At 52.3% G+C, this 26,956-nt stretch overlaps 3 protein-coding genes across 4 annotated transcripts in view; 1 reads left to right on the top strand and 2 right to left on the bottom strand.

Annotated features, from left to right (window-relative positions):
• CCDC30 (coiled-coil domain containing 30) overlaps nucleotides 1-5,105 on the bottom strand; it is a 35,312-nt gene extending 30,207 nt beyond the window's left edge. The window contains exons 1-3 of the mRNA XM_068171853.1: nucleotides 5,039-5,105; nucleotides 4,664-4,831; nucleotides 3,724-3,844 (exon numbers count right to left, since the gene is read on the bottom strand). Of these exons, the coding sequence (XP_068027954.1) occupies nucleotides 3,724-3,844; nucleotides 4,664-4,831; nucleotides 5,039-5,062 (313 nt within the window). The 5' untranslated portion in view covers nucleotides 5,063-5,105. The remainder of the gene's footprint in view (nucleotides 1-3,723; nucleotides 3,845-4,663; nucleotides 4,832-5,038) is intronic.
• Nucleotides 5,106-7,972: 2,867 nt separating this feature from the next.
• Nucleotides 7,973-11,374, bottom strand: PPCS (phosphopantothenoylcysteine synthetase). 2 transcript variants are annotated; one of them, XM_068171798.1, is made up of 3 exons: nucleotides 10,829-11,374; nucleotides 10,107-10,210; nucleotides 7,973-8,606 (listed from the first exon to the last, which is right to left on the bottom strand). In XM_068171798.1, exons 1-3 carry the CDS (start codon nucleotides 11,358-11,360, stop codon nucleotides 8,283-8,285), a joined length of 960 nt encoding a protein of 319 aa, XP_068027899.1. In that variant the 5' UTR covers nucleotides 11,361-11,374; the 3' UTR covers nucleotides 7,973-8,282. The 2 variants fall into 2 exon arrangements, with proteins under 2 accessions (XP_068027899.1, XP_068027900.1); XM_068171799.1 differs by lacking the exon at nucleotides 10,107-10,210 and having other exon boundaries at nucleotides 10,829-10,964.
• Nucleotides 11,375-11,466: 92 nt separating this feature from the next.
• On the top strand, nucleotides 11,467-26,196 carry ZMYND12 (zinc finger MYND-type containing 12). Its single transcript, XM_068171797.1, has 8 exons — nucleotides 11,467-11,617; nucleotides 12,649-12,790; nucleotides 17,796-17,967; nucleotides 19,323-19,492; nucleotides 21,907-22,029; nucleotides 22,843-22,963; nucleotides 24,457-24,602; nucleotides 25,911-26,196. The coding sequence occupies exons 1-8, from the start codon at nucleotides 11,535-11,537 to the stop codon at nucleotides 26,028-26,030; spliced, it is 1,077 nt and encodes a 358-aa protein (XP_068027898.1). The 5' UTR covers nucleotides 11,467-11,534; the 3' UTR covers nucleotides 26,031-26,196.
• Nucleotides 26,197-26,956: the final 760 nt, after the last annotated feature.

Genomic DNA, 26,956 nt, shown 5'->3' with positions numbered 1-26,956 from the left:
GCAGCCACCTCACCCCACCACAGCCCTACATCCTCCAGCCCTGCTGGGTGTGTTTAACCTGCCCAGCTGTTACAACAAACAAGCTCAGACCATGACTGTGTCTTATTTTTATTCCATTTTTAAATAAATCCAGGCAGCTCCCCCAGCACTGTGTTTCACTGCCACTCCAGTTGTTTCTCAGGAAGGCTTTTGGGAGCGCCATCGATCTGCCCTCCAACAACACCCAGCGCATTCAGCGAGAGCATCAGAAGCGGATCAGGAACTGCCTGGAGGGAAGGAAAAATGTCACTCTGGGCAGAGGTATCAGATGAGGTGACGCTCAGCTCGATGGCCCAGCATCAACCAGCCTTGGCTGCTCCCTGTAGGAACCTGCGAGCCCAGGATGGGCAGGAAGCAAATGTGCAAGCACAGATTTACTTTTCCTCTTCAAAAACTGCTCAGTGTCAGTCACCAGCAGTAACTATCCTCATGGTCTAAAGGAGGGCTGGAGAGAGACTTTGACCAAGGGCCTGGAGTGCCAGGACAAGGGGAAATGGCTTCCCACTGACATAGAGTAGGGTTAGATAGGATACTGGGAAGAATTTCTTGGCTGTGAGGGTGGTGAGGCCCTGGCACAGGGTGCTGAGAGCAGCTGTGGCTGCCCCATCCCTGGAAGTGTCAAGGCCAGGCTGGACGGGGCTTGGAGCAACCTGGGATAGTGGAAGGTGTTCCTGCCCATGGTAGGGTGTGGAATGGGATGAGCTTAAGATCCCTTCCAACCCAACCCATTCCATAATGACATGATTTTGTGAAACAGCTTTTAACAGATCAAGTTGCTCTAAGTTATCCCAGACCAAGCAGAGTTTCTGATTTGTTTGCCTGCTGTTGGAAGAGGGAGTGTGCTCAGACCTGAGAGCCCACACGGAGGCCTCCGGGCTCCTTTCCCCAGCTCTCAGCTCAGGTGTATCAGCACAGATCCTGTCCTTCACCCTGCATCATTCACAGCTCAGGCTCCTCCTTTGTATCACTGGCTTGAACCAGCCACTGTCCCCAGCTGCTCCTTCCCATTCTCCTTTCAGTGCTTCCAAAAGCTACCAACCCCTCCTCTTGCCTTGCCCACATTTTTAACAATCCCAACAGACCATGGTCTGTCTTTCCACAAGCCCCTTCTCCAGCCCAAGCCACTGGATCATCCTATGCCTGCTGAAACACCTGAGTGTCCTGCAAAAATAACAGGGTGGGGGGGCAAGACCTGGAGCACAAAACCTATGGGGAGCAGCTGAGGGGGCTGGGAAAGGGGTTCAGCCTGGAGAAAAGGAGGCTCAGGGGGGACCCTGTGGCTCTGCACAACTCCTGACAGGAGGGGGGCAGCCATTTGGGATCAGGCTCTGCTCCCAGGGAATAGGGACAGGACAAGAAGAAATGGCCTCAAGATGTGCCAGGAGAGGTGCAGGTTGGACATTCATTGAAGGGCTGGTCAGGCACTGGCACAGCTGCCCAGAGAAGCAGCAGAGTTACCTTACCTGGCATTGTTCAAAAAACATGTGGATGTGGCACTTGGGGTGGGCCTGACAGTGCTGGGGGAATGGTTGGATTTGATGATCCCAGAGGGCTTTTCCAACCTAAACCTTCCCATGGTTCCAAGAACTCTGATGAAAAGCAGAGGCCTGGGGAACAGACACAGGGATGCAGCATAGAACCCTGCAGCAGGGACACATGAGAGACCTGGAGCAGCCCAACAGAGGCCGCTGGGATTGTGCAGCATCTCCAGCACAAGCACATGCAGCCACTCCATACTAGAGAAGGCCAGGGGGACTTTTTTTGTGAAGAGGCTGATCTAGAACCATGGAACCACACAATATCCTGAGCTGATAGAGACCCACAAGGATCATCCAGTCCAACACCTGGCCCTACACAGACACCCCAACAATCCCACCCTGTGCATCCCTGGGAGCGTTGTCCAAAGGCTCCAGGAGCTCTGGCAGCCTCAGGGCCAGGACCATTCCCTGGGGAGCCTGGGCAGTGCCCAGCACCCTCAGGGAGAAGAACCTTTCCTGACACCCAACCTAACCCTCCCCTGGCACAGCTCCAGCCATTCCCTCATGTCCTTTCCTTGGTCCCAGAGAGCAGAGATAAAATCCTCCTCCAGAGGAGCTAGAGCCTGGGATGAGCTCTGCCCTCAGCTCATCCTCAGCCTCCTCTGCTCCAGCTGAACAAACCTGGCCAAAAGGACCATCACTCAATAAAGTGCTCTACAAGGACCCAAAACATCTCAGTGCTGGCACCTCTCCCTGCAGGTGACAGCCCAGAGTGAGCAGGGCTTCCAGATTCTTAAATTATCCACACACATCCCAGGATAGCAGCCAATGCCAGCAGTGAGTCAACAACAAGTCCTGAACCTCAAAATCTGAGTGATATCCCAAAAAAAAAAAAAAAAAATCCCTCCAGAAACACTCTACAGCACCAAGGCCACACAACCCCCTCAGGGACAACACACTGGGAACAACTGGATGGCAACCAGCAATCCCTCCTGGATACACCGAGATCCATGGACTGGACAAAGATCTCAGCTTCCATCCCAGGGATAATCATTGCTCAGCAGCCTCAGGAACCCCTGGGGAATGGAGAAAGTCCAGAGGAGCAGATCCACCAGGACGAAATTACCACATTCCAGCTTTGGGGACATTCTGTCTGTCTCCTGCCACCTTGTGGAAAGGGAGAGAACCAGGAACGGAGTTTTCTGCCACCGCCAGACTCCCAAGAGCTCATTATTCATTTTAACCTTTGTAAGCAGCCTTTTCACCACAAACAACGGCTTTAAGTGCCCAGAGACATCAAATTTTTAGGGAAATCCATCTTTGGAAAGTGACACCACCAGATGTGCCCCCTGAAAACCCAACCCATGCTCAAAATTTCCCCCAAATTCCTGTATTTGTTGCCCCAAGGCCTGAATCACAAAGAAACTCTTTAAGTTGTGACATCACCCCAGATTTTATCTTAAGACCAGGACAATACAGCACATTAAAGGAGCTAATGGTGACATGGGCTATGAGCACCGCTGAAAGTGCAACACAAGACTGAAGAAAATCAAGAATTAAACCTAGTAAAAGTGACCCTAGAGTTTGAAAATAAATTATTTCAAGTTAAGTAAGTGAAATAATTTGTTTAAACAAAATTACTGAAGCTCTGAGGGGCCCTGAGCTACTTGGTCTAATGGAAGGTCTCCCTGCCCATGGCTGGGGGTGGAATTGGATGAGCTTCAAGGTCTCTTCCAACCAAAACCATCCTGGCATTCCATGACAATGAGCACCCAAGTTTTGAATCATCAGAACAAACAATTCCTGTCCCCCACATTGTTTTAAAAAACGTGGGGTTTGTGTAAACCAAAGCCAAGAGCAAATTCACTGACTTGGTGGGAGCGACAGATAACTTAGAGCTGGAAACCAAAGAGCACCATCAATTCTGGTCTTCAAACAGCCTCTGGAAGATGCTTCCTGCAACAACAGAGCTACATGGAGAAGCTGCCAAACTCCCTGAACAAAGGCAGTAAAAGCAGACAAGAACCTCTCAATCAATTACAAATCTGTTTGAACAGCTCATTAACACTTTAAGAAACTTCTCAAGCAACCACTGAGAACTCCAAAAAAAAAAAAAAAAAAAAAAAAACGCTGCTCAGCTCTCCAAGAAGCTCCAAACACCTGCCAGTGCAATCCCAGGGCTCACACTCCAGAGGGAAGGAATTACCCTGCTGCAGCTGTAGCTGGGCCAGCTCCAACCTGAGCTGCTCATTCTCCTTCTCATACTCAGAGGCAATGGCATCCCGCTCTTCCATCAGCGTACGGACATGGCCCACGTAGCTTTCCACCTGGAAAAAAGAAAACCCTGCTATTCCCATGTCTGCTGGTGCTTCCGGTGAACCAGCAGCACAAAAAGTTCTCTACCCCATCATGTTTACAGGATAACCTCAAATATTTGCAGGACAACGTGTCTTATGCCTTTGGAACACCTGGGAATGGTAAAACCTTGACTGGGGGGTGGTGCAGCTCTGGGGCGCTGCGATGTGGGAGCTGCTGGGCTCACCAGGTGCTTTTTGATGCCCAAAATGAGGAATGGGGATATAAACCCCAAGTTCCCAAGGGCAGCAGCATGGCAATGACACACCTGAAGCTGCTGCTGCACAGAGGGGGGATCAGGGGATACAGGCCTGGGTGGGTTAACCCCGGGGGTATTCCGGAACCACTGAGGTGGGAAAAGGCTCCCAAGTGTCCAAGCCGCGACAAAACTCTGTCTTGTCACCAGAGCTCTGAGCGTCAAGTCCAGTTGGTCTTTGGACACCTCCAGGGATGGGGACACCATCACTGCCCTGGTCAGCCCCTACCAGTGCCTGACAACTTTTTCAGTGAAGAAATTTCTCCTCATGTCCAACCTGAATCTCCCCGGGGACAGCCTGAGGCCGTTCCCTCTGCTCCTGTCCCTGTTCCCTGGCGGCACAGCCCGACCCTCCCGGCTGTCCCCTCCTGTCAGGAGCTGTGCAGAGCCACAGGGTCCCCCCTGAGCCTCCTCTTCTCCAGGCTGAGCCCCTTTTCTGCTCCCTCAGCCCCTCCTGGGGCTCCAGCCCCTTCCTCCCCCAGCCCCGTTCCCTTCCCAGGACAGGCCGCAGCCGGGCCCGCTCTCCGGCCCTTACGTCTCTCATGTCCTGGGCCCGCCGCCGCTCCAGCTCGCCCAGCCGCGTCTCCGCTCGCCGCAGCAGCCGCCAGGCCAGACCCAGCTGCTCCTCGGCCGGGGCTGCGGGGTCGGCGCCCTCCGCCCGCAGCCAGCGCTGGATGGTGTCCGCCGGCACCGGGGACTCCGCCTGCGGGGCAGCCGGAGGAGCCGTGAGGGACCGGGGGGCCGCGGGTACCCCGATCCCCTCGGGCCGACCGTGGGGTACCACCGGCCCGATCCCCCGAAATCCCCCCCGGGCCGGCCGGTGGCACAGCCAATGCCCCGAGCCCCCCCTGGGCTGGTCCCGGGGGTACAAGCGGCCGCCGCCGCCGCCGGGCCGGTCCCGGACACCCACCGGGGCGGCGGCGGCCGCGTCCATGCGGCGGGACGGACCCCGGCGCCATGGCAACAGGCCACGCCCCCGCCGCGGCCGCGCCCCCGCCAGCAGCGCCGCCGATTGGCCGCGTGAGGCCACGCCCCCCCGCTGCGTCACGAGCGGTTGGGGAGGCCACGCCCCCCGCCACGCCCCCTCCTCGCTCAGTGCCGCCCCCTGGCGGCCGAGAGCGGGCGCAGCGCCGCGCCCCCCGGGGTGACCCCGGGGTCACTCCGGGGTCACCCCGGGGTCACCAAATTTTCCCAATTTTCTTCTAAACCCCAAGGGAATCTGCTGGAGCTGAAGGGGGAGAGGGCAAGTACATGGAACCAAGCCTAGAGAACAGAAGTCTTTACGGAGACCTTAGAGACAATGCCAGTTCCTACAAGGGACTCCAAGAGAGCTGGAGATGGACTTTGGACAAGGACATGGAGTGCCAGGACAAGATGGGACGGTTTCCCACTGCCAGAGGGCAAGGTCAGATGGGATATTAGGAAGAAATTCTTCCCTGTGAGGTGGGAGGCCCTGGCACAGGCTGCCCAGAAAAGCTGTGACTACCCCACCCCTGTATGTGTTCCAGGACAGGTTGGACAGGGCTTGGAGCAACCTCGGCCACTGGAAGGTGGGATGAGATGAGCTTTAAAGCCCCTTGAAACCCAAAGATGACTCCATGAGATTGAGGAACTGAAGAGCTAAGTAGGTCCACCCTGCAGAAGCACTCGCTGGCTGAAGACACTTCCCAAGGGGATAGTAGAGAAAGGAGAAGACCAGGACATGGAGAAGAGGTACATCGCAGAGTCCAGTGAGGACCTTCCATTGAGCCCTCTGAGATCTTCAGAAAGCAATGGACAGATCCTGGACTCGCAGGAGCCACTTCCAACTTAGGTACCATAACCAGCATTCCCAGAGGGCTGGTGCCCAAACACTGCCAGGGTGGGAGCACTCCTGGGCTTGGTTGAACCTCCCACATGGAACAGGTGCATCCCTGCCGTGGGATGGGGATGGCTGCGGCTCAGTTCGAGCCTAGGGAATCTCCCCAACTGGCACTTCACAAATAGGGGCAGACACAATGCTGGAAGCCCACGGTGTGTTCTCAAGTCCAATGAAACCCCAAGATTCTCTGGGCCCACTGCCCCAGTCTGCTCCTCAAAAAGCTCAGATTATTCCTCACCTTCCCAACCACCTCAGAGGAATTCCAGGACACTCTGAAGACAGTGTTGGTGGCATTTCTCCCAACACTCCTGCAAGGGCACATTCACCTTACACAAGTTTTTATACTCTCATCCCTGCTGGCCCATCCATGCTGTCTACAGAGGCTTCCAAACTAACACAAGAGAAATCCCAGACTCAACATTCCCACCAAATACATCCTGGGAGATGAAGACAGGCAATTCTTGGAGCTTATTCACCTTCTTTATTAGTCCTGGCCACAGGTAAGCTGTGTGTTCCTTCTCCTGACTCGGTTACCAGCTGGATCTCTCCCCTCCTGACCAACCTGGACTTGTCCCATCACTGATGGCATCCACCAATCCCATCCTCATGCTCTTTCCTTGCTCTTCTGGCTTTATTTTCCTTCTTTGCTGAGCACCCCTCACTTTCAGAGGATTGGTTATTACAAAATCACTGCTGCCTCCTGAACACTCCATGGTCTTGCCTCTGGAAAGGTTTCCAGCATTCCCATGTGCTGCTGTCCGTTCCCGGATCCCAGTGAATTTATTTTGAGGACAGCCCATGAGCAGACACACAGTGGACAGCAGGAAAGCTGCCCTTCATTTCCTTGCAGGCATGAGGAACACACGCTTTGAAGTTGGTAACCGTTCAAAGAGGGTTTAGATAAAACCAGGAACATTCCAGTTCTAAACCCACACAGCCAAGAGGAAGCTTCCCCTTCCAGGGTCAATCACTGCCACCCCTTCTGCTGACAGAGAATCATGGAATCACTAAGCCTGGAAAAGCCCTCCAAGATCATTGAGTCCAACCACTCCCCCAGCACTGCCATGTTTACCCTAAACCCTGTCCCCAAGTGCCACATCCACACTTGTTTTTGAACACTTCAATGGATAGAGACTCCACCACTGACCTACTTGAACACCTTTCCATGAACAGTTTTCCCAATATCCAGCCTTGAACCTCCCCTGGCACAGCCTGAAGTTGTTTCCTCATCCTCTCCCTTGCTCCCTGAGAGCAAACCACAATCCCTCCCGGCTGTCCCCTCCTGTCAGGAGTTGTGCAGAGCCACAAGGTTCCCCTTGAGCCTCCTTTTCTCCAGGCTGAGCCCCTTTTCTGCTCCCTCAGCTGCTCCTGGTGCTCCAAACCCTTCCTTCCCCAGCTCTGTTCCCTTCCCAGGACACCACCCCCCCTCAGAGCCCACTTCCCTTCTCCAACCTTGGCCTCAAGCTTGGATCCATCCTCTGTGGTCTGTGCCAAATGTGGCCTTGCCTTTGTTTACAGAGCTCTGCAGTGACCCCTGCGCCTTGTTTGCTGAGAGTTGCCCAAGCACTGCCTTGGAAAACTTTCTGGTGCAAATGGAATATGAAGCAAAGCAACCTTCAAATCCCTGGGATGGAAGGAAAACCTTTGAAACAGATGCTTTAGGGATGCTGCTGCGGCACCTGAAATGTAGGAACATGGGATCTCTCCCAGGATGTCTCCTGGCACAAGAGCTGCTTCCCCAAAGCTGCTGTCACCTTATTTTCCTTTTTGCTACCCTGGTTTCACCATCCACTCTCAACACCAGAGATTCCCCACTCCAGTCATAAAACCAGCACATTTTCCTGTGAAGCCCCATTCCTTCATAAAAACAGCACATCTTTCCTGTGAAGCCCCATTCCTTCATAAAACCAGCATAAAACCAGCACATTTTCCTGTGAAGCCCCATTCCTTCCTCCTGCCATTCTAAAAGAAAATTCAAAGAGAGAGATTCAAGAAATTCTTTATATACAGAGACCTTCACCATTTGTCATCCTCCCAGTTCTCCCAGCCCACGGGACAGAAACAAGCTTCTTTCCTCCTTAAGACAGCAGGACAGATATCCTTTGGGATGGTTTCTCTTCCATGTATTTCTCTTTTACAAAGCTGCACCAGCAGCCGAGCTGTACAGAAGTGACAGAGTGCTGGACAGCCCTCCTGAGTGCTCAGTGGAGATTGGTTTCTTCACCTGGACAGGCAATCACTCCAGTCCCACTCCCTCTGCAGCACCATTCCCTTACTTCCTCCGAGCTGCTCCTCAGCCTTTTCTCTCTATAAAGGCCGTGTGCTGGCCCTGGAGGTAACTCACAATCTTCTCCTCTATTTCCACGCCTTGTGCGATTTCCTCGTCGGACAGAGATAAGGGAGTCTGTGAGTCCCTGGTGACAATGATGACAGAGGTTCTCCGGGATTCCAGGACGTTGGCCACCACCACCTGGTGCCGGTATTTCTCCAGAGCCTGCCGAGATTTATCCAGAAGGATCTGGGGATCTGTCTCCAGTTTGAAGGAGATCACAAAGGCCTCAGGGGCCCACTCTCTGACCAGGGGCGACAGCATTTTTGGCACCATCTTCATTGTGATCTGCAGTGGGGAAAGATAAAAAGAAAAAAAAAATCAATAAAAACATTACAGGAAGTTTTAGTAAGAGATGGGATGGGAAAGAGGGAAAATCCAGCTTTGTTTCATATTCCATCTGCACCAGGAAGTTTTTCAAGGCAGTGTTTGAGCAGCTCTCACCAAACAAGGTTCAAATGACACTAGATTTAAATTAAATGATCCATGTGGTGTTCACAGTCAGGGGGTTCTGAGGCCGGGCCACAGGAACTCTGCATTCCCAGAGCTAACCACACTGGGGGAATATAAACATGAGGAGAGAAGATTAAAAACAGCATTATAACTGCATAAATCTGAGTTTTCACCTCTCCGGAGTTTGGGTAGTTTATCCCATCTTCACCTTTCCTTCTATCAACTCCTTAACACGCATGAGGCAAGTGCTAAAGCACAGAGAAAAACAGTAGGAGACTGTTCTCCAGCTTCCCAACCTCTGGAGCCATCACTGGCAATCAGGCCAGGTCTCATCTTTACAATGCTAACATTGAAGAAAGACACCCAGCAACTTCTTAGAAAGTAATTAATTAAATAAACTTGGTATTTGTTATATAAAGAACTCCAGAGCCACCTGCTCCCATTGCTGAGAGGGACCTCAGTGTTGCAGGGTTGTTCTGTCATTCGTACAAGCAAGATGGATCCCAGAGTCATGGAAGGGTTTGGGGTTGGGAGGGACCTTAAATCCCATCTCATTCCACCCCCTGCCATGGGCAGGGACACCTTCCACCACCCCAGGCTGCTCCAAGCCCCATCCAGCCTGGCCCTGGACACTCCCTTGGATGGGGCAGCCACAGCTGCTCTGGGCACCCTGTGCCAGGGCTTCACCACCCTCACAGAGAAGAATTTCTTCCCAATATGCAATCTAAATCCATTCTGTCAGTTTGAAACCATTCCCCCCTAGTCATAGCACTCCAGGCCCTTCTCCAAAGCCTCTCTCCAGACAAAAGGCAACAACTCAAGTACTCCAGCAGCTATTCTTGGAGCACTTCAGCTCTCTGAGACCCACCCTCTCCTCATCTCCACGGAAGCACCAGCAGCTTTAAAGGACAAAGCCAGAAAAGCAGGAGGAACCTCAGGGGGCCCTCTTCATGTGCCACACAACTGCAGACGTGTTGAAGCTGCTCCATATCAGACAGAGCAGCACTGACCTCCCTGCAGATAACCCATGGGACCCCTCACCCCTTCATCCCACCTAAAAATAAACCCGGATCAAAGGAGAGCAGGGCTGGTCCTACCCTGCCCTCTTATCTGGGCCCCTCAGCGCAAGATAATAAAACAATGCAACTTCAGGATTTCCACAGGGTTCTGTCCCTGTGGGATCTCACCCTCCCGTTCCCTCTGACACACACGAGCTGCAGCTCTGCAGCTTTCCCAGGTTTTATCCACAGCCAGCTCTCAGGAGAAGGACCCTGGAAGCAAGGAGGGGATGGCTGATGGGGGTGGCAGAGGGGGCCATGCCCAGGGGGGCCTCACCTGCAAGGGCCCCTCTGAGGACTGGATCTTGTGCTCCGGCATCTCGGAGACCGGGATGTAGAAATCCGACACGGCGGCTGCCAGGTAGAACATGACACTGGAGCCTGTGGGAACACAACTGCTGTCCCCCACTGCCGTGGCCTGTCCCTGTCACCCCAGAGCCAGCTGAGCTGCCACCCACACACACCAAATAGGGGAGCCCAGGGATCCCCCTCAGGGATCCCCCCAGCACAATCCTGAGCAGGGCAGCACCGACCCACCCTGGGGTCTGTCTTGTCCCCTCCTCCCAAGCCCCAACAGCCTCCGGGGACAGCCCAGACCCTCACGCCGGCGTCCAGGAGCCCTCCAAGCAAGGGGACCCCCTTGTCCCCTCACACCAGAGCCCCACAGGTCCCGGATCACCTCATACCTGAGCCCTGAGGCCACCGTGAGGGGTTCTATCCTCTACCCCATGCGAGAACCCCTCGACCTTTCTCGCATAACCACCACAGCCCCTCGTTCCCGGTCCGCCTGTCCCCTCACACTGGAGACCCCCATGAGAGCCTCACCCTTTCTCATCCTCAGCCTTCGCACAGGACCGCCCTGTTCCCTCACACTGGAGACCCCCCCGGGGGCCTTCGTCCTCTCTTGCCTTGAGCCCTACGAACCGGTGGCCACCCCGTCCCTCATTCCTGCGTCCCCCCGGTTCCCCCCGTCCCCTCACGCCCGGGCTCCCCGCGTACCGAGGGGCGCCAGGGCTCGGGCGGCGGCGCGCAGCAGCGCCAGGTACTCCACGAGCCCGGTGAACTCGATGGCGAGCAGCGCGCCCGCCTCGGTGGCGCGTTGATACTCGCGGAGCGCGGGCAGCAGCGCGGGCAGCGCGGCGGGGGCGGCGGCCACGCCAGGCGGCGGCCCCGGGGTGAGGCGGAGCGCGTCGAGCAGCGCGGGCCCGTGCGGCGGCAGGGCGCGGGCCCAGGGGAAGGCGGAACGGGCGCGGTGCAGGAAGCACACGCCGTAGCCCGCCCGCACCAGCCGCTCGGCCGAGGCGGCCCCGCGCCGGCCGCTGCTGAAGTTCTCCAGGAAGCGCACGGCGCGCGCCTCCAGCGGCACCTGCGTCCCGCCCGACGTCACCAGCGCCACGCGCCGCCCGCGGGCCGCCTGCGCCGCCGCCCAAGCCCGCACCCGGCCCTCGGTCGCCGCCGCATCCACGTCGTTGTCCTCGTCCTTGTCCTTGTCCTTCTCCCCCTTCGCCGCCGCCGCCGCCGCCGCCGCCATGACCGGGACGGCACTGCCCGCCGGAAGTGACGTGTCTCGCCTTCCCGTAGCGGAAGTGTTGTCTCGGCAACGGAACGCCAGCGCCGCCGGCCGTGCCTGCCGGAAGTGACGTCTCTCGCTCACCGGAAGTGTCACCCCGGCAACCGCGGACGCGCCGGGGGCTCAGGGCCGGCCATGGCCGCGCCTCCGCGTTGCGAGCTGTGCGGGGCCCGAGCGGCCCCGCTGCGCTGCCCCGGCTGCCGCCTCACCTACTACTGGTGAGAGGTCCCGGGTGGGGGCAGGATGAGGCCTGGGGCACAGGGACAGGGCGGGAGGCAGGGATTAGCTCCAGGGTGAGGCTCGAGGCACAGGCAAAAAGCTTCGGATAAGGCTCGGTGTTCAGGAAGGAGGAGGCAGGAACAGACTTGGGACAGGGCGAGAGGCAGGGCTTGTCCCACAGAAAGGCTCCGGACACGAGGCCTAGGATGAGTCACAGGGCATGGGAAGGAGGCCCAGGGAGAGGCCCAGGAAGCAGGAACCAGCCACAGGATGCGGCTTAGGACACGTGGAGAAGGCCCAGGATGAAACGTAGGAGGCAGGAACAGGCCCAGAACAAGGACAGAGAGACAGGGACAAAGCCTGAGGTGTGGTCTGGGACACAAGCAAGAGGCAGGGATTATCACACAGAGGAGCCTCACAAAGCCCAGCACACAGGGATGAGACCTGGGACAAAGCTCAGCAGGCTGGGATGGGCTCAGGAGGCAGGGACCAGAGCCAGGATGGAGCCTGGAGAGGGCCCAGGCTGGAGCTCAGCCAGCAGGGCAGCAGGAACTGGAGCAGGCACACTCACCTGGAATGCTCCCGCTGCCTTTCAGCAGCTCCTGCATCAGGCAGGGAGCAGAGCTCCGGGAGCTCTGGAGTGTCACACAAACATCCCTCGCACGCCCTCAGAGCAGTCACTGAGTTCCAGAGCATTCCCTGTTCCCACAGTGACCTAGGATGGCTTGGTTTGTTTGAACTGGTGTTTGTTTTTCCAGTGTTGTAATCCAGGGATTTGTTCAAAGTTAGCCGTATCAGGAGTTCAGGGAGTGATTTAAATAAGGATTTTAACACAGAGAACTGTGGGGATGTGGCAGGGCGGTGCTGTGAAATGGTGACATTTGCAAATATCATTTATTGGGTACCCTGCAGGCAGCCCATGGGCTCTGGGTAATTGTTGTGGAGAAAGTCCTGAAAGACAGCAGGGAATAAGCTTCCTTTACATAGTATCCCAGCAAATACCAGTATCTTTCTCCCCTCCTTTTGCCAGTGATGTCTCCCACCAGAGAACCGACTGGATCAGCATCCACGGCCACATCTGCCACCTGCTCATCCCAGTCCTTGGGCCCCAGCCCTGTTTCCATTCCGAAAAAGACAGAAAACATGGCAAGGAGCAGCTGCTGAGGAGGCAGGTGGGTGCAGGAGGAACAAGCACAACTCCAAAGTGCTTCCAGGGAAGGAATTCCAGCTTTTCTCCCTGCCCTGGCTGTGCATGGTGGGACACCCCATGGGCAGACTGGGCTCACCTGGAATTTTCAGCCACACAGGAGTCCCCAAAGCAGCCTTGGCTGTCACTGCCCAATCCCTATGAAACAGAAAGGAATTTCTTGCCTAAAACCAAGCAAGGCTTTTGCCTTCACAGCATCCACCCCTTTAGAATTCCTCCCTCTGGGTGCTCCCAAGGCACCTCCTTGGTTGATTTGGGTCTTGGTTGCAGAGGTTTGGGGGTTGTTTTTTTTAAACAAAACCTCAAAAATGAGGGGAGTAGAAGCATCCTCTCTCTCATTCCTGAGCTTCCAGCCTTTTCCACAGTGTTTGCTTCATGTCCTGAGCTTCCTCAGGCAGCAGCAATCCTGGATTTCCCACCTTGCCAGTGGGTTGGTCCATCACCTTGGCTAGTCTGAGATCCAGCTGAGATTTGCTTCTTCCAGGCTGTTTGATGGGAGGGTATCCCCTTTCCCAGAGCAAAGGGGCAAAGAAACCAAGTCCCCTCCCTTTGTTTTCCTAACCACCTTGGAACACCCTTTCCCACTAAGTGCAGCCTTTTTTCTCCATCAGGCCTCAGGGACATGCAGATGTGCAGCTCCTTTCCAGCCCCGGTGGTTTGCAACTCCTGTTTCTGTTTATGGAGTGGCAGGAGCTGCTGTTCTACATTGTTGATAAAATAATCCGCCCAAGTGCATCTGCTCCTGAAAATTCTCCCTATGGAAATAAATTTTCCCTCTGTAAGAACCCCCAGACACAGAATAATAGGGCAGCACACAGTGGGTTTGGAACAATGCAATGGTGCCACTGAGGAGAACATCCCTAATCTTTTGAATTTTACATGAATTATTATTTCTAAGGTGTTTCTGGCCCAGCTCTGGAGCTTTGGGGACCAGCTCATTGCTGTCACCTTCTTTGAGAGCTTCCAGAAAGATGAAGTCCAAAGGCAAAAGTCCTGCTTGGTGAGAGCTCGTGACAGGCTTTAGGCAGCAGATTCCTTTTGGTTTTACAAGAACTGGGCAGTGACATCACAGGCTGGTTTGGAAACTCCTGTCTGGCTGAAAATCCCAGGTGAGACTGTTGAGCAAAGTCCACAGAAGGTGTGTCAGGCCAGTGCGTCCCAAAGGGAAAATGCAAAACTTCCTTAATTCCAGCTTCTGTTTAAGTTGTTCTTTATAAAACCTGCAAGGAAGGTTAAAATGGGTGTCATGGGGGTGTGGCAGGATTTTGCATCCAGAAGTGCTTGAAGCTGTTCCAAGAAACTCCCCTGCTATTGAACACTGATGTTGACACTGATTACATCACTGTCTTTATTGCAACTAAAATTATCCCCATACATTCCAACAGGCCATGTGGCTGCCAGCTGAGGGAAGTGCTCCTTCATTAGCTGGAAGTTAATCTGCTGGTTTAATTAGGTGAAGGAATTAGACAGCAGGAAGATGGGGCTGGTGGAGAGAAAGTCACTCTTTATTGGGGTTCACACTGGGTTAGCAATCAGCAGTATGGAGCTGGAGCCTGGGCTGTGAATGGCTCCATGGGCAAGGCAGGGAGAGAAGACTCTGGGGTTTTCTGAAGTGGAGATTTTTATAAGCTCCTTAACAACCCCTAACATCATCTGTTCTTTGGCCTTTGTCTCCAGCCTATTTAAATAAAATAGATTTTGAGAATGGTCTGTGCTGGGACGCTTTGCTTTCCTTCTCTCCAAAGAAAGGAGGGAGACAGTGGAAATCCCTCAGTTACCTGCTGGCTTTCCCAGCAAGAGGGAAAGTTCCTTTATGTCCAGCAAGATTTGGAGCAGCCAAGTTGGGCCTGGGCTGGCTCAGAGGTGTTGGGAGTGTGGGAGGTTCTTTAGTGCCTTGTCACACTGGCTGCATCACATTCCTATTCCAGATCCAACAAAAGTGCTTAAAAAATTCTTCCCTGTGAGGGTGGGAAGGCCCTGGACTGGTTGCCCACTGCAGCTGTGGCTGCCCCTGGATCCCTGGAAGTGTCTGAGGCCAGGTTGGACAGGGCTTGGCAACCTGGGATAATGGAAGGTGTCCCTGCTTATGGGGCAGAATGAGATGAGCCTTAGGCTTCCTTCAACCCAAACCAATCTGGGATTCTATGCAAAAAAGGCCTTTGGAGTGGAGGGAAAAGCTCTGCAGTCTCATGATAACTAGAGAAAAAACCTGCCCAAAGCCTGCCTTGGGTTTGCTGCTTTTTGAACATTTCTGCTGTACTTCACCCACTCCTGCCCAGTGTTTGTTTAGAAAACACAGAGCTCCAGCATCAGTCAGGACACAGGGAAACCTGGGCACATCCAAATGCCCTGTGGCTCAAGGAGCAGGGAGCTGGGAGCCAGGAGGTTTTATGAGTTTCATTCCTTGTCTGTGCTCCAAAGCTTTGTTGATAGAAATCTGCTTCTGTCAACATAGCCAGGGGGGTGCCTGCAGACAGCACCTCCAAACCGACAGAACTCCAAGTTTCTGTTTGGAGAAGAGCCTCACCTGCCTGCATGATGTCAGCTCCCCACAGCTCCTGGGCATGGGAAAAGATCCAGCCCAGCCAGCCCCAGCACTGCTCTGGCTGCAGGTTCAGCTCCAGCTCACTGGAGCCTTCCCTCTTCCTGAAATCTTCATTTCTTCAGACACACCATAGATTTTGTTGCCTGAGAGTGAATAAAGGAAAGGCTGAGCCCTGAGCATGTTCCCAACCCCCTGCTCCCACCTGGAGCAGAGCTGGGGTCCTCAGCCCCCTCAAACCCCAAAAACTGTGTGGGGGCATCTTCAGAGAAACCTCAAATTGCAACACACATGGAGAGAGCCCAAAGTGGCAGGGCCAGGGGCAAGGGGGAAACCAGGGCAGGGCCAAAGGGAACCATTCCCCCAGGGCTCTTCAGGGCCAACGGGAACCATCCTCCAAGGCTTGGAACTGTGGTTGGAAATATTCACTGCTCCAGGGCTCCTCTTGCCTCCTGCCCTTCCTTCTCCTCCTGGAAGCTGTGCCAGAGTCCAACCCCCAGCTTTGTCCTCGCTGCAGATGTTTCAGGCCATGGGAAGCAGCGATGATACCATTGACAAGGAGTAAAAAAAGAATGATCCCAATCTCCAGCACCTCCCAGATGCCAATTTGGGCAATGCCCACACACTGCTTGCAGCAGACTGGCACAGACAGAAAAAGCAGCCTGAGAAATACCAGCTTTTCCTGCTGCTGCCCCAAGCATGTGCTGGTTTTCTCCTGGGCACCACCTGCTCCCTGGACACAGTTTGTGTTTCACAGAATCCCAAACTGGTTTGGCATGGAATAGACCTTAAAGTCCATTTCATTCCACCCCTTGCCAAGGGCAGGGACACCTTCCACTATCCCAGGCTGCTCCAAGCCCCATCCAACCTGGCCTTGGACATTTCCAGGGATGCTACAGCTTCTCTGGAAAACCTGCCTTTCCTATCCTGGTAGCTCAGGAATGGGCGCTGTGTTTTCTGGCTCTTGGCTCTCCTCACTGGAGCAGGGGCTGTTGCTCTGGGCTGTGTTCTTCGGTGATCTCATTTATCCAAAAAGGTCTCTCTTTACCTCAGCCAAGATCTCCAGGAAACACTTGCAGGCTGTCCTGGAGCTCTGTGTTCCAGAGTGGCTCCTTCACTCATGGCACAGCTCTGCCTCACTCCAAGCAGCTCAAGCTCAGCAAAATGCCAATGCCTGGCCTCCAGGAGCTCTGAGATTAGTGTCTCTGCCCAGCTCAGCCCCAGCTGGAGGCGGAGGGTGATAAAGGGGTGAACTGGTGTTTCCTCAGTGTCTCACTGAGAAAACCAGAGTAGCACTGCTGTGCTCTCCAGCAGCACCACTGATTCCCAGGCAGCTTTCCTGCTGCACCACTGCTAGGAAAAGCTGATGGAGAAGTGTTAGTAGCTGGCTGGATGGGGCTCTGAGAAACCTGGTCTAGTGGAATGTGAACCTTTCCATGACAGGGGGTGGAAAAGATGAGCTTTAAGGCCCCCTCCCAACCCAAACCTTTCTGGAATTCTGTCATTCTGCAAGGATCCTGGTGCTTCTTCCTTGGCATCCCTGTAAGGGCACAGAGCTCCTAGCAGGGAGCAGGAATTGGGATGGAGATCTGTTTGTGGAGCTGGGGATTACATCAGCTGCTGCTAACATGGGAGAGGCCAAATGGTGTGGACTGGTAGGAACAGCAAAAGGCAGGGAGCAACTATATATGGATAAGTACAGGATAAGTTATGGATTCTGACAAACCCAAACACTGCAGAAGCTGCTGCACCACCAACCCCGGCTGGGGATGGATTCGCTGAGTGTAATACATTCTGATTTTGACCAGTTTTCAGAGTCTGCACACAAAATCCCAGTCCAGGACCAGCTAGGAGAAGGTGGGATGAAGCTGCAATTCCCTGTGAGGAGCTCTCTCCTCACTCCTGGCCGTGTCTCCAGCAGTTGGAGCTGTGCCATGCTGGCACCACGGCGCTTGGCTGGCTCTGAGTCACACCGGAGCCCCTGGCTCTAATCTCCTTTCTGGTCTTGTGATGATGATTTTCTGTGCTTCACAGCTTTTATTGCTGCAGCCTTATGAGACCTTGTCAGGAGGCGTAAAGGATTCTTCATCCGGGAAGACACCACATGACCTGTGAGGACGTCCAAAGCTGGTCCTACTCAAAGCAGGAATGGAGCCAGACTCTAATACGCTCTAATATGACAGCTTTAATGTCTGTCTATTAATTACAGACACAAACTACATTACAATTGCTGCTTTATAATTTGAAAACCCAATTTTAAAGAGAGTCTGTGCATCTGTAACCACCTGGTCTAGTGAAAAGTGTCCCACGGCAGGGGATGTGATGAGATGGGCTTTAAGGTTTCTCCAACCCAAACTGGAGAGTGGGGTTCTGTGATTTCCTTTCTCCCTGTCTTTTCTCACTCTGCCCCTGCTCTGTTTCTCTGCAGGAATCTCTCATTGCCGTGGCGTTGAGCACAGCCCAGGGGTTTGTGTGGGCAGGGAAGCCCCTGGAAGCAATTCCTGCAGCACTGCAGGCGCTGCGCTTCAGCTCCCGAGTGTTCGGCTCTGGCTCCGCGCAGCTCGTGCCCATTTATCTGCTCCTGGCTGAGGCCTCCACGGGTGAGCATTGTCAACATGGGAATGCTGGCAAGGGCAAGGCCTCCCGGCTCAGGTTTCTGGTTTCCTTTTGCCATTTATCTGGAAAGGAGCAGTTCTGGGCCCTGCTCTGCCTCAAGGGCATTGCAGAGATTTGAGCCGTCCCACACACACACACCCCCTTCACACCCCTTTTCTGTGGCTCTGGGGAAACTAATCTCTCAGCCCTCAGGAGATCAATGAAATCAAATGAAATGTTTTCTTCCTCTACACCAATTCCCACAGGAGAAGCTGTGTGAAAGTCTATTCTTTACCTCCATGGCCTTGGATGACTCTCCAAAGCATTAAATTCCAGAGGGTGGTTAGTTGTGCTCTTATCTCAGGGAACCAGCAAACATTTCAGAGGCCATTGCACCCAAAGAACTCCCAGTTCATTCACAAATCTTGCTCTGCCTGAGCAGAGCTTTTTCTCATTGTGTGCTTTGGAAAACATGGCAAATGAGGGCATGGGAGCTGCTCTCCCTGCAAGAGAGATCCCGGTAAATCACTGCCATTCCAGGAGCGCACACAATGCTCTGCTGGCACAACGGAGCTGGCTCAGGGGTTGTCGTAAATGGTGTGGTGAGAGCAGGGAGAAAAAAATACTGTGAGTAATTGCAGTGTGATAAGGTGAGAGTCATCTGTGCTTGCCTGGAGTGAACCTATTTAGGCCACATGCTCCAGAGAGATTGTGTGCAATGTATCCTCTGCCATGGAGCCAGGCTGGGAGAGCTGGGGGTGGTCACCTGGAGAAGAGAAGGCTCCCGGGAGACCTCAGAGCCCCTTTCAGTGCCTAAAGGGACTCCAAGAGAGCTGGAGAGGGACTTTGGACAAGGGTCTGGAGTGCCCGGACAAGGGGGAATGGCTTCCCACTCACTGCCAGAGGGCAGGGTCAGATGAGATATTGGGAAGAAATCCTTCCCTGTGAGGGTGGGGAGGCCCTGGCACAGGCTGCCCAGAGCAGCTGTGGCTGCCCCATCCCTGGAAGTGTCCAAGACCCGGTTAGATGGGGCTTGGAGCAACCTGGGATAGTGGAAGTTGTCCCTGCCCATGGCAGGGGTTGGAACTAGATGAGCTTGAAGGTCCACTCCAATCCAGATAAGTCTGGAATTCTGTGGTATCTGGCTCCTTTTGGAGCTCTCTACACATTCACCTGTCTGTAAATGAGTCTTTAGACACCTGGGTAACTCAGAAGCACTTGGGAAAGAAATGGGGAATTCCCAAAATGCATCTCCATATCAAGCTACCCCAAAGGGACAGCCAGTAGTATTCTCTGACTTTCCAGATTAAAAAATCCTTATCTTCCTGATTTCCCTGGTTATCCCTACATGTCATTCCAGGTGCTGGCCGTCTCCGACAGGCAGCCAAATATCTCTCCCAAGCCCAGTGGATCGTCCTCCAAACGCCAGACTGCAGTGCTGCTCTTCAGTCTAAGTTACACCGTGGGCTGGGGCTTTTCTCTGTTGCTGAAGGAAACCTGGACCAGGCTTTGTATCACCTGGCCAATGATGTAAGTCCCTTGGAATATAGGAACAAGGAACACTTCCCTTTTAATTCCCTCTCTCCTCCCAGATCAATATGGAAATGCCAACAGGCAGATTTGGGATCTTGAGAGGATTCACATCACAGACACCCAAACTGGATAGATCTGAGACACATGTGGATCCATGTGTGAGCTAAAGATGTGTTTTGCCAGTTATCCCTATTCCTGTGAAGTGACAGAGAATCATGGAATCACTACAGTTGGAAAAACCCTCCATGATCATCAAGTCAAACCATTCCCCCAGCACTGCCAGGTCCACCACTAACCCAGGTCTCCAAGTGCCACATCCATATGTTTTTGAACACCTCCAGGCATGGTGATTCCACCACTGTCCTGTGCAGCCTGTTCCAATACTTGAACACCCTTCCCATGAAGGATTTTCCCCAATATCCAATCTAAACCGTCCCTGGCCCAGCCTGAGGCCGTTCCCTCTCCTCCTGTCCCTGCTCCCTGGGAGCAGAGCCTGACCCCTCCGGCTGTCCCTTCCTGTCAGGGAGTTGTGCAGAGCCAGAGGGTCCCCCCTGAGCCTCCTTCTCTCCAGGCTGAGCCTCCCTCAGACACTCCTCATATGTTCCTCACATTCCTTGTCTTTTATGGCTTCCCCCTATAAATTTCTCCATCAGCTTCATTTAGTGCAGAGATGCCCAGACATTCCTGCCCCAAGCTGATGGATTTGATTTTATTCCACAGATAATTTACATTTTGGCTGTTATTTCCCTCAATACTTTCACAGCTCTGACACCCATTATTTAATTAATGCCTTATTTCCCTATTTCAGTATCTGGTTCAATGATTTTTCTCCAATTCCACCTCTTCAGCCATGAAAATAGTTTGTTACTTTGGAAGTGGTCATTGCCACCTGTGTTCCTGTGGATGCTTTGCCTGTCATTTGATCCTCCAAAGCCAGATGAACTTCTACACATCCTATTTCTGTCCCATGTAGACTAAATTTATCCAGTGCTGAGTGATGTATACCCACTCCTGTGGAATTTGATAGTGGCTTTGTGTGGGTGTAAATGATGACATAAAGGGAGAAGAGTTAGACCCTTTCTATTATAACACACAACCATGTCTCTGCTTAGTCTAGAATTCCACAAAGGAATCTCCCAAAAGTCTTTGGAGATTTCCAAAATCCTTCCCCCCGCCTTTTTTTTTTTCTTTTTTTTTTTTTTTTTTAAGATTCCCTAAATGTGGTGCCTGAAAGGGCACCACGTAAGAAGTCTTTAACTCTTAGCAAGTTCAGGACCTGCCTGGACCTTGGCTGCATGTCTGGGATCTGCTGAGAGTCACACATCAGCTCAGAATAGCTGGAATGCTACACGGCCTTCACTGCTCCTCCAGGGCTCTGGGGGAAGAACAGGTGTGGCAAGCACATTTCTCTCTCTCTCAGGATTTTTCATAGAGGTGCACAGAGAGAAAGAAAGAGAAAACAATTTCTATTTCTGCTCCTTGTTTTTCCCATGTGGAATGTGTTTAGAGAATTGTTTACCTGGGGTGATTGCTTGATTAGATTCTGGTGAGGATTGTTTGAGCCTGATGGCCAATCCAATCCACCTGTGGCTGGACTCTTGAGAAAAGGTCACAAGTTGTGAGTAGATATAGTAAGTAGAAAAAGTAAGTACATAATTTTAGTATCTTCCTTATATAGTATATTAATGTATTGCAGCATCGTTATAATAAAGAAATCATTCAGCCTTCTGAACTAGAGTTAGACATCATCATTTCTTCCCACTGGATTCGCCTGCTTTTTACAATAAACAGGCTTGTCTGGGGGCTGGGAAAGCAGCAGGATGGGCTTTGGGAGAGGTGGGACAGATGGCTGGCACAGGGGGAGAGGTGGGAAACCTGCCCTGGACTTCAGAGAATGAACCCAGCAGGTGCCTCTGCCCCAGCCAGGGGGGATTTATGGTGTTGCATTCCCATGGATCAACCCCAAAATACAGCTTTTTAGTATGTTCCCATGGATAAACTGTGTGAACTAGGTATATTCCTATGGATCCTATGAATAACCCCCAAAATACAATTCTTTAGTACCTCATTCCCATGGATAACCACAAAATGTAGAGGTTTTATACCTTATTCCTTTACACAATCCCCAAATTACAGCTTAATACCTCACTCCTATGGATAACCCCCAAAATACAGCTTGTTAGTGCCTCATTCCTATGGATAACCCCCAAACAGAGTTTTTAGCATGTCATTCCTTTACATAACTCCCAAAAAACAGCTTTTAAGTACCACATTTTCCAATCGCTGTCAGACATAATTTGCATGTAAAAAACCCCCAGCATTTGCAATATTAATCCACAATGAAAAACTTCCCAGGTTTGACATGAACATGAACCTTCTGGGGTTTATTTTTTATTTAATATTGATTTCAGGTTTACCTGGCGACTGCTGAGTTTGGACTAAGTTCTGTTGAGGTCTCTGGAGGGTACTTCCACATGGCCAATGTTTTCTTCCACCAGAATAAAATGGATACAGCAAACTCACTCTATACTGAGGTCGGTAAGACCAAAAATCATCCTCTGAGTTTTTCTCAGCTTTTTTTGATGCTCTTTCCAAGGTTTTTTCCATTTCCTTTCAATGGGATGATGACCATATCAAGTGTCAGTGTTGCCTGTTAGGATCAGTCCCAGAAACCCTTTTTGTACAGAAATAAATATCTGAGTTAAAACCATGAGATATGAATCCTGTAATCAGTTCAAAATTCTTAATTAACTGTCTTCAGTTTGAGCAGCCAAACCTTGTTAAAAAACAGCTTTGCTACCAAATTTCCTGTGCCGGGGGTTAGAGTCCCACCAGTACAGAGGGTGTCTGAGGAGTTCCTAAATCCAGGGAAGAGTGGGATACAAACAAGCCACGTAAAATTTACACTAGGAATCAGTAAAAAGTCACACTGATAAAAGATTTTCAAAATGGATTGATCAAGCAAGGAAAGTAATAATTATCTAATTGATTTAATAACTGAATAAAATTAACTTTTATTTGTTTAAATGAATTTTTGTGGAAATAAGGTGCTGGGAGCTGCAAAATCCACCACCATTCCTGTCCCAAACTTCAACTCAACTAGCTTTTGGTGAACATTTTGGTTAGATTTGTTCAAGTTAGGTGAAAATCCCTAATCAGCTGGAGAAGTGAGCAATTCCACCTGGGGCTGTGTGGGAAAGGAGCGGTGCGATCCCTCTGGGAACATCCAGCTCAGCTCAGTGACCCGCAGGCACGCGGAGGGGACGGGCCGTGCAAGGACATTGTTTGGAGAACAACCGAATACCAGGGATTCACAGGAGTGAAATAATTCCCATGCTTCCTGCCAGGTGAGCAGCCTCTGGCATGACTGGCTGCTGAGCTCCCTTCACAGGCACCAGCAAGCGCTCCAGGCCCAGGCAGACGCATCGCCGTTCTCCGAGGAGGAGGAAGGCATTGAGGACGGGATGAGTAAGAGCTGCTCCAAAACCTTTGAGATCTGGGGGGTTAAAGAGTCCCTGCACCCTACAGATTATGTTGGCATGGTGTTTCCAGAGGCTGAATTTAATGGCAATGCCAAGTGTTCTTGATGCTCGGCAGATTGCCACAGGCCGCTTCAGGAATGAGGGTGTTCCATGGAAACCCAGCTTTGCCCTTGCTGGTTGCATTCTCTGTTTCACAGCTCCCTTGGCACTGACTGGAGCAAAGCAAAATTTGATTCATGGACTCATGGAATAATTCGGGTTAGAAAGGACCTTTAAAATCATCAAGTCCAGCCATTCCTCCAGCACTGTCCTGTTCACCACTAACCCACATCCCAAATACCACATCCATGTGCTTTCTGAACACTTCCAGGCATGGTGACTCCACCATCTCCCTAGGCAGCCTGTTCCAATGCTTTACATGCATTTCCATGAAAAATTTCTTCCTAATATTCCAGGTAAACCTCCCCTGGTGCAATTTGATACTTGAACATTCACATTTCTCTGCAGCTTCTTCGTCTCCCTTTAATAATGGATGTAACACCTCAGCTCACCCTCCTGGAGCAGCAGGTCATGATGGAATAGCCTGTACAGATAATTGGATGTGTTAATCAGGAGAGCACTCTTGGGAGAAAGGCTGGGGAGTCTCTCACAGGCACATAAAGGTGCAGAAAACATCAGTGTGCCCCTGGTACTACCTCAGGCTTCCCTGAAACCAGACCGGACTCTGGTTCTTGGCTCCTTTCTACCATCTGTGCTAACAAGGACATCGTCAGGAAAGGAAATAAAAAATTCTCTCCCTGAAATGTTCAAGGTCAGGTTGGACAGGGCTTGGAGCATCCTGGTCTAGCGGAAGGTGTCCCTGCCCATGGCCAGGGATTGGAATGAGATGGTCTTTAAGATCCCTTCCAAACCAAAGCAGTCTAGGATTCTGTGATTTTAAGAGAAACATTTCTGTAAATCTCATTTCCTGGCACTACCTCCACCAGGAGTTCCCAGAGTAGGAAGAATACCAAGGCAGGGCTACAGGAGACCATCTTTGTTGTGACAGGAGTAGAAAAATAGGTCTTTTCCAGCAGCTCTTGTGACTCCACATCCTCTCTGAAGACTGATCAACACAAGCACTGACTGGATGAAAGGAGTCCTGTTCATGGGCATGGAATTTGCATGAAGCTGGGATCACAGACACCCAGATACCCAGGTTTGGATGGGAAGGACCTTGAAGTTCACCTAATTCCACCCCCTGCATGGGCAGGGACACCTTCCACTATCCCAGGTTGCTCCAAGCCCCATCCCTTGGACACTTCTAGGGATGGGGCAGCCACAGCTTCTCTGGGCACCCTGTGCCAGGTCCTCCCCACCCTCAGACCATGTTAATGTTTGTAGTAGAAATGCTTTGCTGTCTAGAAGAGTCAGTTGGGCAGTTTTGAATCTATTCTTTTGCACAAATCCATCCATCAGGATCATTTTTTCTCCATGCAGCTGAAGCCCAGCGTGAGGAAGGAACGCGGGTGCTGTGCGAGGTGCTGAAGGTCAGGGAGCAGGGACCACTGCAGCATCCTGGGGAAACAGCCCGAGTCCTGCATGCCCTGGCCATGATCCACTACCTGGGCCTGGATTTAGCCAAGGTAGGTTGTGTCTGAAAGGGTTCAGGAGAATTGGCCAGCTGCTCTGGGGATCATCGTATCTCCTGGTCCTCTTGTTCCACAGCACCTCTCCTGAGCCCACAGCGCTGGTCACCAAGAGCAGAGTGCCTCATTGTGCTCAAGCCAAGGGCTTCGGTGGGATAGTGGGAGGAAATCCTTCCCTGTGAGGGTGGTGAGGCCCTGGCACAGGGTGCCCAGAGCAGCTGTGGCTGCCCCATCCCTGGAAGTGTCCAAGGCCGGGTTGGATGGGGCTTGGAACAACCTGGTCTTGTAGAAGATGTCCCTGCTGTGGGATATGAGATCAGCTTTAAAGTCCCTTGCAAGCCAAACTATTCCGTGATTCTGTGACCTGCACTCTGTAAAGGCTGACAGTCCTGGGGGATGTGTTTTGGTCTCCGCCAGGCCAGGGGATCCTGCAGTTATCCACATTTTCTGGGTTCTTCCTTTTTCTGGACTATCTTGGCAGCGTAGCTGCCTTTAGACCTGAGCTCAGGGGTTACATAGAGCAAGACCTGGGGCTCACAGACTCCCTTGAGCCAGACTCCCCTGAGTTCAAGGTTCAGTCTATTGGGGTCTGTAATTCCGGTTTGGAATCTGCGTTCCTGTGTCTTTATGGCTTAAAAATTCAGGTGGCTAGTAACTTCTGTGCTTTACCAAAAATTGATTTTCAGGAAGTGCTGAGCAGATACCATCTGGAAATCAGGCCCTCCTGTTTGATCTCAGGATCAGAGCTCAAAACCCTGAGTTTCTTCAGCCTGGGTTTTGAGGAGTGAAAATACAGGTGGTGAAAAATACTGTATTGAAATATTAATGGTCTCTTCATTGTATTATAGAAAGCCACAAGTTGGGAGTGTTTGGGAGACACAAACAAATTTGAATTTGTTGAGAAAAAAAAAAGATAAAGCTTTATAATCCCTGGAAAAGCTACCAAGGGAAATTATTGAGTTCCTTATCAAGAGAAATGAAGAATTTAGTTCAGAGTCAGTACAGCTGGTTTTATTCCCTGACATGGCTTTGGGATTGTTCAGAGGAGCTGTGTTAGACAGGAGGTGATGTCCAGCACGGGGGGCTGGGGTCAGTAATCTCCTGTCTGCACCACTGGATCCTAAATATGGGATCTGCTGGCAGCTTTAGGCTCTCCTGTAAAGCAGCTTGTACAGGTCACCTCGGAAAGAGAGCCTGGATCTGCTCCAGGCTGCTCCTGCACTGAGTCTCAGCAGGTATTTAGCTATCCCATGAGAAAAGCCAGATTCCTGACAATTCCTGGGTGTTTCTTCTGTCCCATTCCAGGCCCGGGAGGTGGGGATGAAAGCCTTCGACCTGACCAAGCAGCTGCCCCAGCAAGACTCTCTAGAAACCATCGGTCACCTGCTGGAGCTGATTAATGCCCAGTTTTCCCACACCACATAAAAACTGGCTCTGCCAGACCCAGTTTGTTTGGCCAGGTTCTCTCTTATCCAGGTTCCTGGACTCCACGAGCGTCACAAGCCCTTGGTCCTTCCTGTTGCTGCCTCTTTCCAGCTGCGTCCGTGGCTGTCCCAAACTGTTTGGAAAATAAACATTTTGGTCTGAGTTAGTCTTTATGTGCTGCTCCACCTCTGTAACCTCTGAGAGAGTAACAGCACCAGGGTGAGAAACAAAAGCACCACGAACACACTGAATAAATCATTTATTGGCCGGGTTAGGAATAAGCAAACAGCCTCTCACAGTCTCATGGTGGTTGTCCAGGAGCCAAGACGAGCTCAGGTGTGTTTCTTACTGGTTTCCTGGCTTTGCTTTGCCATTTTGGTGAGGGAGATCCCATGGAGGGATAGGAGAGGGACACAGGGAAGGGCTAGGGTGGTGGACACCTGTGCCTGGGGAGCTGGTTGGGCTTGACAAGGCATTGCAGCTCCCTGGAGAGCCCATCCATCTCCAAACCAATTTCCAGAAAATCCCAGCCTGGTTTAGAGCTCATCCTACTTCACCCCTTGCCATGGGCAGGAACACCTTCCACTATGGCAGGTGCTCAGAATTTTCTTTCTGCAGAGCTTCTCATAGCTCTGGGCACCGAGAGATTCATTTGTTCCAATTCCACAAGTAGAAGTTTCACGGAAGAACTTCCAACTAGGAGGGACTGTGGGAGGCATGAGGGACCCTAAGCAGTCTTGAGAGAAAGAATGAAAAGGCTCCAGCTGGGGATTCTAACCTAAAGGAGATGTAGTTTTCTCCTGGCAGAGAGCTGACATCCCCTTGGATCTGCCACCAACCCCGAGGCCCATTCCCAGCTGGCTCCTGCCCCAGGGAACAGCGAGACCCCTTGGAAGAGAATGACCCAGCTGGGGGAAGGGACAGGG

The sequence above is a fragment of the Anomalospiza imberbis genome, chromosome 23 (assembly GCF_031753505.1).
Source record: "Anomalospiza imberbis isolate Cuckoo-Finch-1a 21T00152 chromosome 23, ASM3175350v1, whole genome shotgun sequence".
In the NCBI taxonomy this organism is placed as follows: Eukaryota; Metazoa; Chordata; class Aves; order Passeriformes; family Viduidae; genus Anomalospiza; species Anomalospiza imberbis.
The sequence above is the reverse complement of the archived record's forward strand: the minus strand, read 5'-3'. Positions and strand labels throughout refer to the sequence as shown.

Bases quoted from the DNA above. Each gene is read 5' to 3' on its own strand.
- PPCS (XM_068171798.1), bottom strand. From the start codon at position 11,360: ATGGCGGCGGCGGCGGCGGCGGCGGCGAAGGGGGAGAAGGACAAGGAC. The intron at 10,211-10,828 runs GTACGCGGGGAG...GTGTTCCCACAG, and splicing joins CCGAGCCCTGGCGCCCCTCG to GCTCCAGTGTCATGTTCTAC. The intron at 8,607-10,106 runs GTGAGGCCCCCC...TCCCCACTGCAG, and splicing joins CCTCAGAGGGGCCCTTGCAG to ATCACAATGAAGATGGTGCC.
- ZMYND12 (XM_068171797.1), top strand. From the start codon at position 11,535: ATGGCCGCGCCTCCGCGTTGCGAGCTGTGCGGGGCCCGAGCGGCCCCG. The intron at 22,030-22,842 runs GTCGGTAAGACC...GCTTCCTGCCAG, and splicing joins CAAACTCACTCTATACTGAG to GTGAGCAGCCTCTGGCATGA. The intron at 22,964-24,456 runs GTAAGAGCTGCT...TTCTCCATGCAG, and splicing joins AGGCATTGAGGACGGGATGA to CTGAAGCCCAGCGTGAGGAA.